Source organism: Petaurus breviceps, unplaced genomic scaffold (assembly GCF_028583685.1).
Source record: "Petaurus breviceps papuanus isolate PSGF00001 unplaced genomic scaffold, PetGlider_PUasm1.0 80, whole genome shotgun sequence".
In the NCBI taxonomy this organism is placed as follows: domain Eukaryota; kingdom Metazoa; phylum Chordata; class Mammalia; order Diprotodontia; family Petauridae; genus Petaurus; species Petaurus breviceps.
In genome coordinates, this window is record NW_027186540.1 from 23,600,358 (window position 1) to 23,613,883 (window position 13,526).

At 38.4% G+C, this 13,526-nt stretch overlaps 1 protein-coding gene across 3 annotated transcripts in view; it reads right to left on the bottom strand.

Annotated features, from left to right (window-relative positions):
• The window catches only part of LOC138176059 (SRSF protein kinase 2), a 99,977-nt gene that overhangs the window by 29,494 nt on the left and 56,957 nt on the right, over positions 1 to 13,526 (bottom strand). Inside the window, exons 12-14 of one of the 3 annotated variants that reach the window (XM_069106810.1) lie at positions 7,191 to 7,260; positions 6,101 to 6,193; positions 5,554 to 5,644 (exon numbers count right to left, since the gene is read on the bottom strand). In XM_069106810.1, the coding sequence (XP_068962911.1) occupies positions 5,554 to 5,644; positions 6,101 to 6,193; positions 7,191 to 7,260 (254 nt within the window). Of the gene's footprint in view, positions 1 to 5,550; positions 5,645 to 6,100; positions 6,194 to 7,190; positions 7,261 to 13,526 lie in introns of all 3 variants that reach the window. The other 2 variants (XM_069106809.1, XM_069106808.1) reach the window with 2 other exon arrangements.

Sequence of the window (13,526 nt, forward strand, 5' to 3'; positions counted from 1 at the left end):
CTCTCCTATATCACAAAAGTTCATAATTTTTTGTCCACTCCTTTCTTCAATATCAGCTGCTTTTAGAAAATTATTTTTGAAGGCTTTCAGAATTGAGGATTGGTCCCTAATTTGTAATGATGATAAAAATGGGGCAATTTGTATACTTTAGGTTTCAGTGTAAATTTATAACATATTTAATAAATCTTATATCACATAAAACTAAGTAATTAATAATAAAAATTATTATTATTTAAATAAATACATAGTCTCATATGTTTAAACCTGAAAATGACCTTAAGAGTTCAATGAATCCAATCCATTTATCTTATACATGAGGAAATCGAGGGACAGAGAGGTTAAATGACTTGTTTCATGTAACACAACTGGTTAAGTGTCTGAGGGGGCATTCAAACCTATAGTTTCTGGGTTCCATTACCCCATGCTACTTCACTTCACTAATCATCAAGAATAGCTCTTTTTGATAACTATTTTCAGATGTAACTTTTGTTTTGTTTGGGGAATTTTGTTATTCCAGCAAGTAAAAGTATTTGAGAGCAGCTAGGTAACCAGGTTGTCTTTTATCTTTTCTTTTGTCTTAAATAGTCCCTACATCAAAAAATTTAGGTACTGGGGGTGGCTAGGTGGCGCATTGAGTAAAGCACCGGTCCTGGAGTCAGGAGGACTGGAGTTCAGTTCTGGCCTCAGACACTTAACACCCACATAAAAATACTAGCCATGTAACCTTGGGCAAGTTACTTAACTCCAATTGCCCTCCAAAAGGCAAAAAAAAAAAAAGTTTAGGTACTATAAACCTATACTCCGAAAATGGTAAAATTCTATTTCTTCTTCTATCCTTCCCTACATTTCTAATAATGCCCTAGAGAAAGAAGTTATAATTTGTGTTAATATCTTCATTCATTTTTGTTTTCCAAATTAGTTCAAGAAAACCAATCACCTAGAATTCACAGATTTCTATTGTTTGCAAAACAGAATCAGCTAAGTGAACATCCTCATAGAACGTGAAAAAGAACTATTGCCTAATATAGAACAAATCTTCATGTTATAGCCATGAAAACAAAACACATTTTTATTGTATTCTACAAATTTATTCAAAGAGTAGTGGCAAGAAGTCCTTCTGGGACCCATCTAAAGCAAGAGAGGTTACAACTCACATGTCTTTGGATTACCATAGATACTCTTTTTTATAAAAATCCATGTAGACAAATCCCTGACTGAAAGGAAATATTATCTGCATTACAAAAGTATTATTAACAAAATTATTTCTGTGATAAGATTCACAGGATCATGGATTTAGACTTGAATGAAACCTGCAAGGTTATCTAAGCCAGCCCTTTACATCATAGGTGCGGAAATGGAGGCCCAGAAAGATGAAATACCTTGCTTAAGAACTCAGATTCAATGATTTCAAATGCAAGGTTCTTTTCACTATAACACACTGCTTCCCATTTTCTACAAAGCTCAATCAAACACGTATGAAGCACCTATTATATTTTAGGAATACAACTACAGAAATAAAAAAAAGTCCCTGACTTTAAGGAAGTTACAGTCTATTGCTCCCCTGGTGAATTTAAATATTCCTTTACAGACTATAACTGGGTATTATTAGGTCAGGACTGGGTAGAAAATCTGAAGCTGGAAACCATCACCATCATCATCATCATCATTATTATTAACAACATCTATATAACAATTTAAGGTTTACAAAATATGCATTATTTCATTTGATCTTTATAATAATTCTTAGAAGAAGGTGCTATAATTATCCCCATTTTACAGATGAACAAACTTAAGGCTTAGAGATGTAAAGTGGCTTGCCCCAGTGTCTCAGAGTATCCTACCTAAGGCAAAATTCAAACCCATGTCTTTCTTAACTCTAGATTTAGTACTATGGACACTAAGTCATGCTGTTTCCCCACTGTCAAAGGCTAATCAGAAATTTAAAATTAAAGTAAAAATAACTCGGAATGAGAAGCAACATGATATACTAGAAATTCCACTGGATTTGAAGTCCAAGGGAGGGAGGGAGGAAGGGAGAAAGAGAGAGAGAAAAACACAGCAATGAACATACCTATGGTGTAGTCAATTCAATAAAATTAATTAAATGCCTAGTGTGTGCAAGATACTGTGTTAAGCACTGGCAATAAAAAAGACCAAATGAGAACTAGTACCAGCCATCCAAGAGCTTACATTCTAGTAGAGGAAACCAAACCCAGCTATACATGACGTAAGATATAATTGAAGAAGAAGGCACTAATTAGGACAACCAAAGAAGGCTTCAAGAAACAGGTTGGCACCAAACTATTTGCACAGCAGAGAAGGAGGCAGTAGAAAGGAAAGACCAAATACATGAGGAAATGGAGCGATAAATTCCCAAAGCAGAATGGCAGAGGTTGATCTTGATAAGGAGAATGATGGCCTTTTCCTCACAAGATAGAACAACGTTGGAAGATGGGGGATAATGACTGATTTTTAGATCTAGAAGGAGGGAGGATAAAGAACTCACAATTTGCCTTGATTTTTTGAGTTAAATAGGAGACAAGGTTCTCTGCTAAGAAAGAAGGGGTAGGTTTGAAGAGAAAATAGTACAGCTACTGCTGGAAGATAATAGTTAATAAAGGAAGAATATTGTTTGCTGTGCAGGTGTGCAAACAGCTGCAATTAGGCAATATCAGTATGACTGTGACTTTTTTTCAAACAGTATTTTGGTCCTTGTAAGCAGGAACAGAGAAGGTACATGACAGGGACAAACCAAGGCTGGGGTTTACTAAGTAATTATTCATGAAAGGATAACAAAATGATCCAACAAAGGAGAAAGTACATAGTTGAACTGATCAGAGGGTTAATTATGTGAAGGGAGAACAGTGAGTCTAGGGAAGGGGTAATAGACTAGGAGAACAGGAATGGTACAGACCCAACTAATGTCAGCAGAGAAAATAAGAAATAGGTTTGGGAGGAGTAAAACAGAGGTAAAGATGAATGAAGAGGTTATGAGCAGAGAGAGGTCATTGTTCTTAGAACAACTGTGAGTGACACAAAGATGATATAAAGTTAAGTGGAAAGATCAACAGTATGCAATGGAAGAAAAAAAAGAAGCTATGGAAGCAGGAGGGAGATGATGCACAGAGAAACTTAAGCTGTTTGAGGGAGTATCAAATAAGCACTGAAATTCTGAGTATAAGGACATGGAGGGGAGGGGATTATAAGCCAAGTAAGGAATCTGACCTTAATGATCAAAGCACATTATATAAACAAATGGGAACTGCAGTATATTGTTCTAGGTCTAATAATGTAGGACCAAAAAAAAATATTTAGAAAGACATGATTAGGTGGCCAGAAATGCATAACCAAAACTCACTATCTTGAATAAAAAGACAAATGTAGACCCTTAAACTATCCTAGAGGATTCAACAAATGAACTGTACTAGAATTTTAGTATTATCACAGATCAAACTGTCACCATCAACCAAACATAATATTAAATCATAAAAATTCAAAAATATTTTACTAAATGCCAGCATGCCAAATATTCATAATTTCAAAACTAAATGGAATAAAAACTTTTATAATGCAAAAATTCTAGAAGAAAAAATCAAAATCATGTAGAAAAAGGATGAGGATTTATCATGTGTGTCATTCTGCTTGCTACGGGAGTAATTCCCAAAATTCTGCCAGTAAGCATATATCCAAATCCTTTTATTAAGTTACAAAGTGCAGTTATTGCATCCACTTGTGCAACAGTACCCCTACTACTAATTATAAAAGAATAGTAGGAAGAAAGCTACTTTTACTAGGACTGCTTCTAAGCTTCAACAAAAAGAAGAGAATGAGATGAACATGTCATCATTATTATCATCTTCATCATCATCATTGCCACTACCACCATCACCACAGCTGATATGTATAAAGCATTTGAGGTCTGGCAAAATGCTTTACATACATTATCTCATTTGACTCTCACAACAGGACTGTGCAGGAGGTATTACAGGTATAACAGAATTAACCTTATTTTTGAGATGAGGAAACTGAGACTCAAGAGGCTGTCAGTTGCCATTACCACACAATCACTGCTAAAAATGGGATTTGAACCCAGAATTCTGCTGACATCAATTCCTGCACTCTTTCCTCTATATCATATTCCCTTTCAGGTATAACTTAGTGGGCTTCACATAATCCAGGATCTTGAGATGATGAAAGGTGGTCTCAGGCTCCTTCTCTCCAAAATCCAGAAGTGGTTGATTCAGAAAGGAAATTAAGTCAGATATCTAAGACAATAAATATCTGGTGATCCAGTTGCCCAGGATGGAATGAATTTATACTTTGGGTCAGTTTTGTATCTTCACCTCCAGATGGCAGAGAACATCACAGATCCAGAAGACATACTTTATGTGGAATATCAACTTTGCCTCCCCAGGTCCCACTGGTATAGGCCCTCTGTGGTCTTTGACTCTGAGATGTTCAGGGCTTCCAGTAAATATGAGTTACCAGGAAAGGGGCTCACTCCATTTTGCCCCTGATTACCAGAAGCAGGGTGGCTGAGGTGGAGATATAGCTCTCCCCTATGTGTTACAGAGTAGGAGGATGAGTTCTTTGTTCCTGTGCATTCCTTTTTGTTCTTACAAATATTTTTACTTAAATTTGAGTTTCGATATATAAAATGCATTTTTAATCCTTTCTTCTACATTCCTCTCTCAGCATTCTTTAATTGTCGATTCATTCCCATTCACTTTGTCTTTTTATATGGTCAAAGTTAATGTGCACTCTTTCTCTGCCTCTGCTTTTTTCATTATTATTATTATTTCTTAAAGCCTTTCTGGATGTCTCTGTATTTGTTTATCTTTACTGCATTACAGTGGAGCATTAATTAATGTTTCCCAATTTATTTGACTATTCCTCTACTGCTGGACATTTAGGGTTGCTCCCAGTTTTGTTTTGTGATCGTGTCATCAAAACAAGGCATTTTTTCTTTTAAAGAACATTTTCAAGGCATAATCTTAATAATGGGATTATTTGAAAAATGAGAAGGTACATTTACTTCTATAACTTTTATTGTGAACTACTAGAGTGCTCGCCTAAGAGATTTACAATTACACCAGCACGGAATGTGTGAATTTGCTCCTCTGCAATCTCACCAGCATTTCATTTTAAGGTTATTAATTAAATTTGCCAAACTGATGAGTCTTTGGTTCTTTTTTTCATTATGCATGGCTTAAAATGTCTGGTTTGTAAACATCATATCATCTCTTTTTATTCAGGTCTAAACACAAAAAGAATGTTGCTCATTATTTCCCAAAACACACAGCTGTCACTCCAGCACATTCTCTGGCTTGTTCATAAATAGCAGATGTGGAGGTAGGATGGGGAATTACTACAGAAATACTATTTTCTTACAAATCTTCAAACTATAAAAGCTGTTGTGTTAAGTTTTATTTCTGGTCTGCAAGTTCATTACCATGAATTTCCAGAGTTCTATTTTCCAAACACTTATGTATAGTTTCTCCTTTTGGTATGGGATTATGCTAAAAATTAGCATTGCATAAATACCGTTACCTTTTTTTGGTGAAAAACTCCTTGGAATATTTCCCCAACATAGCGTATTTTCGAGGGATTTTCCCCAGCAGTTCAATGATCAATGCTATGTGATCTGCATTGGAGAACATTGCCAGCAAAACAGAAACATACAACAGTTTAATCAGTACGTTGCATGCACACACTAACACTGGCCTGGTACAGACAGAAACAGACTGATTGTGAAATGCACCCAATTACCAGAGGAGTCAGTTATCCCCTATGTCTGTCAAATTTAGAAGGCAGAGTTGGAAAGAAGTACAGAGACATAGCACTGAAGAAGAATACAAGTGCTAGATTTTGCTGAGAATATATTTTTTTAAATGACTTGCAACGGTATTTCCAGTTGCAGTCCATATTACCTTTCTGATCGGAATATAAATTCTGTGGGGATTAATTTTTCAATCTGGGGCAATGCCCTACCCCACTCCTCCCCCCCCCTTTTTTTTAGCAGTATAGGTAGGCTACTACCAGTAGTTTCCATTCCATTTCTGTCTGCATCGTGGCACCTTTCAAAAAGAAGAGGTACTACCTCTGCGATTGAAGAATTCCCGAGAATATTTTCCAGACAGAGCAAAGTGCCTTGGGATACTGCCTAGAAGCTCTATGATGTGTGCTATATGGTCTATGAAGGAGAGAAAAAAAAAGGATATGGGGAAGGGAAGAGGGGTCAGGGGGAGAGATGGGATAAAAATAAGAAAATAGAATTAGTAAAAAATTTGAAACAGAGTCAAATCAACAAAGTTTGCAGCAAATCCATGCAGTAGTTTCTGGGACTGGCAGAGGTCTGGCATCATTAGTAGCATAAACAAACAGCAAATGATGCCCAGGTTACCAATGCCATAGGCATCACAGGCAAATAAGCATGGAAATGGACAGTTTTACCAATGAATTTCAAGCATGGATTACTTATTTGTAAATAGTTATCAGTTATTTTAAAGAGTACACAAATCAGTAGCTCTATATTACCACATCAATACAAATTAAGAGGAATAAAGCAAAGCTCAAATGTGTGGGGCTTCATAACTAATACAATGTTATTTCTCAGTCAAATTTCACTCATATGCAAGTCTTACAGGGAGAGGAGCTTAGTTCCTTCAGTCTGTTCTTAAGTAAGCTGCCTGTGACTGCTGGATGGGGTCTGCCCATCTACTGCTACTGATGTGGCTTAAAACTAAAAGGAAAAAATCTCAGTTTATGTTTGGAAACCAAGGTATAGCTTGTTTATGGACAAAACCACTCTCTAGGAATTATATATCTCAGAAAGAGAGCTGTTGGGGCAGCCAGGTAGCACAGTGAGTAAGAGCACCGGCCCCAGAGTCGGGATAACCTGGGATCGAATCCAGGCTCAGACACTTAGCACCCACCCAGAAACACCTGGCCATGTAACCTTGAGCAAGTTACTTAACCACAATTGCTTAGGGGCGGCCAGGTGGCTCAGCGAGTAAGGGCACTGGCTCCAGTGTCGGGATGACCTGGGGATCAAATCCGGGCTCAGATACTTAGCACCACACCCAGAAATAACTGGCCGTGTAACCCTGAGTAAGTTACTTAACCCCAATTGCTTAAAAAAAAGAAAGAGCTGTGCCGAGTTTAAGTCTTCAAGAACAAGAGAAGCTCACCTTCATCTCTGGAATAGTCTTCACCCGAATGTGGTTCAAACAAATAATCTCCAGTTGCAAGTTCAAATGCCTAGAACACAACAGATGACATAATTCAAAAAGATACTACAATGAGTTATTAAACTGGTCCTTATACAGAAAGAGCAGTGTATTTTTTCTTATGGACTTAACACTAGATTTTTTCACCCTCAGCCAAAAAGCTCTAAGTGTTCTTAAAATGTCATTGCTCCTTAGTGAAGGAGGAAGGTGGTGAGCATTATCATCATTTTACAAAAAGTAAAATTGAAGTGGTGTCCCTGAGTCAATTGAGTCAGTGAGTCAGTCTCAGACTGCTACATGGTGTCAAAAGTATCCCTCATTACCTATATATATTTTGCTTTTTGGAGGACAATTGAGGTATTAAGTGATTTGCCCAAAGTCACATGGCTAGTAAGTGTGTCAAGTGTCTGAGGCCAGATTTGAACTCAGATCCTCCTAACTCCAGGGCTGGTGCTCTATTCACTGTGCCACCTAGCCTCCCCTATATTTTATTTTTTAAATTAATTTTTAGTTTTCAACATTCACTTCCATAAGATTTTGAGTTCCAAATTTTCCCCCCCTCCCCACGACAGTATACAATCTGATATAGGCTCTACATATACATCCCTAAATATACCCTTCACAAGATTAAGAGGGAGCACCTATAGCCCTCCCCTTTCCTGAGCAAAAGTAACCACACAAACATTGTTAGGATGGCTAATGTGACCCACCCACACTAGACACAAGGTGATGGGGATCACGGTTTTCTTTATTTTTCCCACAGAGGCTCAGGATCTATACAGTCACAGTATGAATGAACTTACTGAAAACACAATAAAACAAATGATGATTCCTCATTATGAAAGTACCAGGTAATTAAATCTTTAGCCAGGTGTTTTTCCCCTTCCCATATTCTAAATGACCATGTTTTACTATATTGAGAGGTGGTCAAGGATATAGTAACTACTCCTTTGCTTACAGAGGGAAGTTCACCACTGTCACCAATGTCAGTATCATTATGTCACAGTTACTGAGCATTTGCATTTCTCATGCCATAAAAAGACCCCTGCCCCAAAGCCAGCTCTAGGGGTAGAGTGGAACAGAGCAGAGGTGGGGGAGTGGGTTAGGAGCCCAAAAGAAGGAACTAATTAATGTTAACTTTTCATAAATGCAAATATTTTTGTATAATGGTACATAGGCTTTTATTTTGTTGTAAGGCAGCTCTCATGTTATGATGCAGGGTCAAAGGTTGATGGGCAATAACAAACAAAGCACAATCTTCAAAAACTTCCACATAAGCAGCATCTGCCACAAGCACAACCCTGTCCTCTCTAAGGTAATACCAAATGAGAATATGGTTGACTGGGGAAGAAGGAGGGGCCAGATGACCTAAGTGACTCTAAACACTGGCAAATAACATCTTAGTGCTGGTAAAAGATACCTTTAACGAATAGACTCATGAGACTAAAAGTGTAACTCTGGCAGCACAATTCTTTCTTTTAGCTCCAATATATCAAATACTGTTCTGGGAGTCAATGGAGCATCTATTCAGGAATGGCTTTTAGCAAGATAGCAGTGAAGTACTTACAAACACAATGCTTTCTTTTAAGTCCAAAAAGAACATTTATTTGGTTCAAATCGGGCAAGTAGGGACAGTTCTCAGTTTCCATAACAAAGAATGAGCTTTACTTTCTACTGAAGTATCCTGTGCTTCATAGGAGACTACAACACAAAAAGTACTATGGGGTAGCTAGGTGGTATAGTGAATAGAGCACTGGCCCTGGATTCAGGAGGATCTAGGTTCAAATTCGGCCTCAGACATGTGACATTTAACTAGCTGTGTGACCTTGGGTAAGTCATTTAACCCCAATTGCCTTGCCGTCCCCCCTCCAAAAAACAAACAAACCCAACCACTAAACTTGGAAATAAGAAAACAAGTGCTAAATCCCAGGCACTAAACTCTTTTCAAATGACTTGATCAACCAACAAGTATTTATTAAGTATCTATTATATGCCAGGCACTGTACTAGAGACTGTGGCTACAAGTATAAAGAATTAAAAAACCCAAACTCACTAGAAGTTTACATTCTAATGGAGGAGACAACGTGTGTGTCTGTGTGTGTCTACATCCTATGTATACATATAGATATACATATCACAAATATAAAGCGAACAATTACAAGTAAATACGAAGTAGTTTCACATAAGGTAGTGAGGAGGAAGGCCACTTGAAGTGTGGGGCAGGAAGTGAGGGGCAAGAAACAGTAAAGGATTCATTTAGAAGATGGTATTTAATCCACATCTTAGGGGAAGACAGGGAACCTACAAGGAGGTAAGAAGAAAGTACCATTCAAGCATGGGGACTGGCCAGTGTAAGGGAGTGGAAATGTGAGTGATAGAATAGACTTAGAGAGAAACAATGAGAAGACCAATTTGACTGAACCTAAGAGTGTGGGAAAGTAACATTTAATGAGTCTGAAAAGAGAGACTGAGGCTACGTTATACAGGGATAAAAAATCTACACAGAGGATTTCTACAGGAACTAGGAAGCCACTGAGTTGCCTGAGTACATGGTCAGAAATGTTTTAAAGGAAAATTAATTTATTAGCAGTGTGTAGGATGGATTAGAGTGGTAAGAGATTTGAGGAAAGAAGACCAATTAGGAACCTGTTACAATAATTTAAGCAAGAGGTGAGGAGGGCCTGACCTAAGGCATTAAATAGCAGTGACAAGAAAGAACAGGCTGGATTCGAGAGACATTGTAAAGGTAGAAACAGCAAGATTTGGCAGATGAATGGATATGAGGAGGTAAGAGAAAGTGGGAATTCAAGGATAATGTTGAGGTTAAATACCTAGGAGAATGGAAAGATGGCAGAACCTTTGACAGAAATTGGGGGCGGAGTCAAGATGGTGGAGTTAAAACAGGACTCCTGAGGGATTCCGGCTTCCACCTCCCCCAATTCATGTAAAAGGTGACTCTGAACAAACTTTGGAGCGACAGAACCCACAAAATGACACAGAGAAGCTAACCACCCACTGAAGAAAGCCCTGCAGGCCAGTAGGAAGGGGCCAGCTCAGTGCTCTGGGAGCCGAACACCCAGCCCTGTACAAGCCAGAGGTCTTAGCATAAGGGCAGGCCTAACCAGCCACTGGCTGAAGGGACTTCAGATCATAAGCAGCTGTGGCGGTTTCCAGAATTATCAACCCATAGATGCTAAGGACAAAGTGAGAGGTCAGCGCAGTGTGAACTTTGGGATCCAGTAGTTTGGGAGTGCAGTTGGCCTTTATCCCCTACAGGGAGAAGCCGCTGAGGCGCCGCAGCAGCCACTGCCATGTGTCAGCTTCAGGTCCTGGCCTGCAGAGTGTAAGGGGACCAAGCGACCAGTCTGAGGGGTAATAACTCTTGCTTTAACCTGCTTGGATCTGGATTGTGGTCTAGGGTGGAGGTCCTAGGGTGTGTGACCAGCTTGCCAGAGCATGTGAAGGCTTCAGAGAGGGCACCCATTGAATACCTTCAGCAGCTGAGAAAACCCCAGCATTTGGTACGAAGCTCCCCTGTCTGGTGGCAGAGTCCTACTGTGGCAAAAAGCTCAAAAGTCAAGTAATTGAGTGGCAACATGAGCAAATGAGGGAAGCAAACCAGAGGAATCCAACATTAGACTCCTATTTTGGGGACAAAAAGGATCAAAGCATGGAAAAGGAAGAAGACAGTGAAGTCAGAGCTCCTGCACCAAAAGCTTCCAAGAAAAATACGAGCTGGTTACAGGCCACAGAGGACCTTAAGAAGGATTTTGAAAATCAATTAAGTAGAGGAAAAACTGGGAAGAGAAATGAGAACAAGGCAAGAAAATTATGAAAATAGAGTCAACAACCTGACTGAAGAAAATAACACCTTAAAAAATAGACTAACTCAGATGGCAAAAGAGGCTCAAAAAGACAATGAGGAGAAGAATGCCTTAAAAAGCCAAATTTGCCAGATGGAAAAAGAATCTCAAAAGCTCATGAAGAGAATCATTCCTTGAGAATTAGACTGGGGCAAATGGAAGCTAATGACTTTATGAGAAATCAAGATGCTGTTAAACAGATCCAAACAAGTGAAAAAATAGAAGGTAATGTGAAATATCTCACTGGAAAAACCACTGACCTGGAAAATAGATCCAGGAGAGATAATTTAAAAATTATTAGACTACCTGAAAGCCATGATCGAAAAAAGGACCTAGAAATCATCCTTCAAGAAATTCTCAAGGAAAACTGCCCTGATGTTTTAGAACCAGAAGGCAAAACAGAGGTTGAAAAAATCCACCCATCACCTCCTGAAAAAGATCCCAAAAAGAAAACTCCTAAGAATATTATAGCCAGGTTCCAGAATTCCCAGATCAAGGAGAGAATATTACAAGCAGCCAGGAAGAAACTATTTGAATATTGTGGAAACACAATCAGGATAACACAGGATCTGGCAGTTTCTACACTGAGGGATGGAAGGGCTTGGAATATGATATTCCGGAGGTCAAAGGAGCTGGGATTAAAACAAAGAATCACCTACCCAGCAAAACTGAGTATCATGTTTCAGGGGAAAATATGGTCATTCAATGGAATAGAGGACTTTCAAGCATTCTTGATGAAAAAATCAGAGTTGAATAGAAAATTTGACATTCAGATACAAGAAGCAAGAGAAGCATGAGAAGGTAAACAGGGAAAAGAAATCATAAGGAACTTATCAACGTTGAACTATTTATATTCCTACATGGAAAAACAATAATTGTAATTTATGAACCTTTTCTCAGTACAAGAATAGTTGAAGGGAATAGAAATGTATCTATCTTATCTATATACACACATACATACATATATATGTCTATATAGGAGGGTATATAGGCGTATGAATACATATGCGAATATGTGTATATATGTGTACAGGTATATATAAATAGAGGGCACAGGACCAATTGAAGAGAAAGGGATGATACTTAAAAGGTGAAATTAAAAGGTGAAAGAGGTATATAATGAGAGATGGGGAGAGACAGAATGGGGCAAACCATCTTACATAGAAGAGGCAAGGGAAAATGGTTACAATGGAGAGGAAGAACAGGAACGCAAAAAGCAATGAGTCAAACTAATTCTCATTGAATTTAGCTTAGGGAGGGAATGACATACACACTAAATAGGGTATCTCACCCTACAGGAGAGTAGGGGGGAAGGGGATGAGAGGGGGGATGGTGGAAGGGAGTGCAGGCTGGTGGGGGAGGAAAGTTGGAAACACCCACTTTTGAAAAGGGACAGGATCAAAATAGAGAATAGAACAAGTGGGAGGTGGGATAGGAAGGAGGGAAATATAGTCAGTCTTTTACAATATATCCACTATGGAAATGTGTTGCATAGCTACACATGTACAACTTATATTGAACTGCTTATCTTCCCAGTAAGGTGGGTGACAAGGGAGGAAGGCAATGAATCTGGAATTCAAGATTTTAAAATCAAATGTTTAAATATATATATATATATATATATATATATATATATACTATTATTAATATTGTTTTACATGTAACTGGGAAATAAGATACACAGGCACTGGGGCATAGAGATCCACCATGCCCTACTGGAAAATCAGAGGGGGTATGGGAGAAGATATGGGAGAGGGCAGATTGGAGGAGGGGATATCCAGTGGGATCGCTATTTTGGGATGGTGGGTAGGGGAAAAACGGAGAAAATTTGTAACTAAAAATCTTGCGGAAATGAATGATGTAAACTAGAAGCTAATAAAGCATTCATAAAAAGAAAAAAAAGAATTTGTGAAATTTGGAAGAAGGGAGTGTTTGGGAACAATTAATTCAATTTTAGACAGTGAATTTAAAATTTATTTGGAACACTCTGAAATGTCCAACAGACAACTGGCAATGTGGGACTAAAGTTCAAGGAGAAGACTGGACCTGAGATACACACACACACTGGGAGTCATTTGCATAGAAATGATAATTAAACCTAAGGGAACCAATGTTAACTAAGAGAAAGAATAAAGAGGAAGAAGAGAAAAGGGGCTGGGACACAACCCTGTGAATATTCCCAGTTAAGGGCCAGGACCAATCTCCCTACCTCACATCTTCCTATGCCAATCCATCTCTCACTCTGACCATGACACACCTTTATTCCCTAAACTCCAGTGGCTCCTATCATTTTTAGGATCAAAGATAATATCCTGTTTTGTTTTTAACGCCCTTCACAACCTTCATAACCTCTTCCTAGCTTTCCGACCTTCTGATATTTATTCCCTTTTTACTTTGCAATCTAATGACACTGGCCTCCTTGGTCTCACCACAC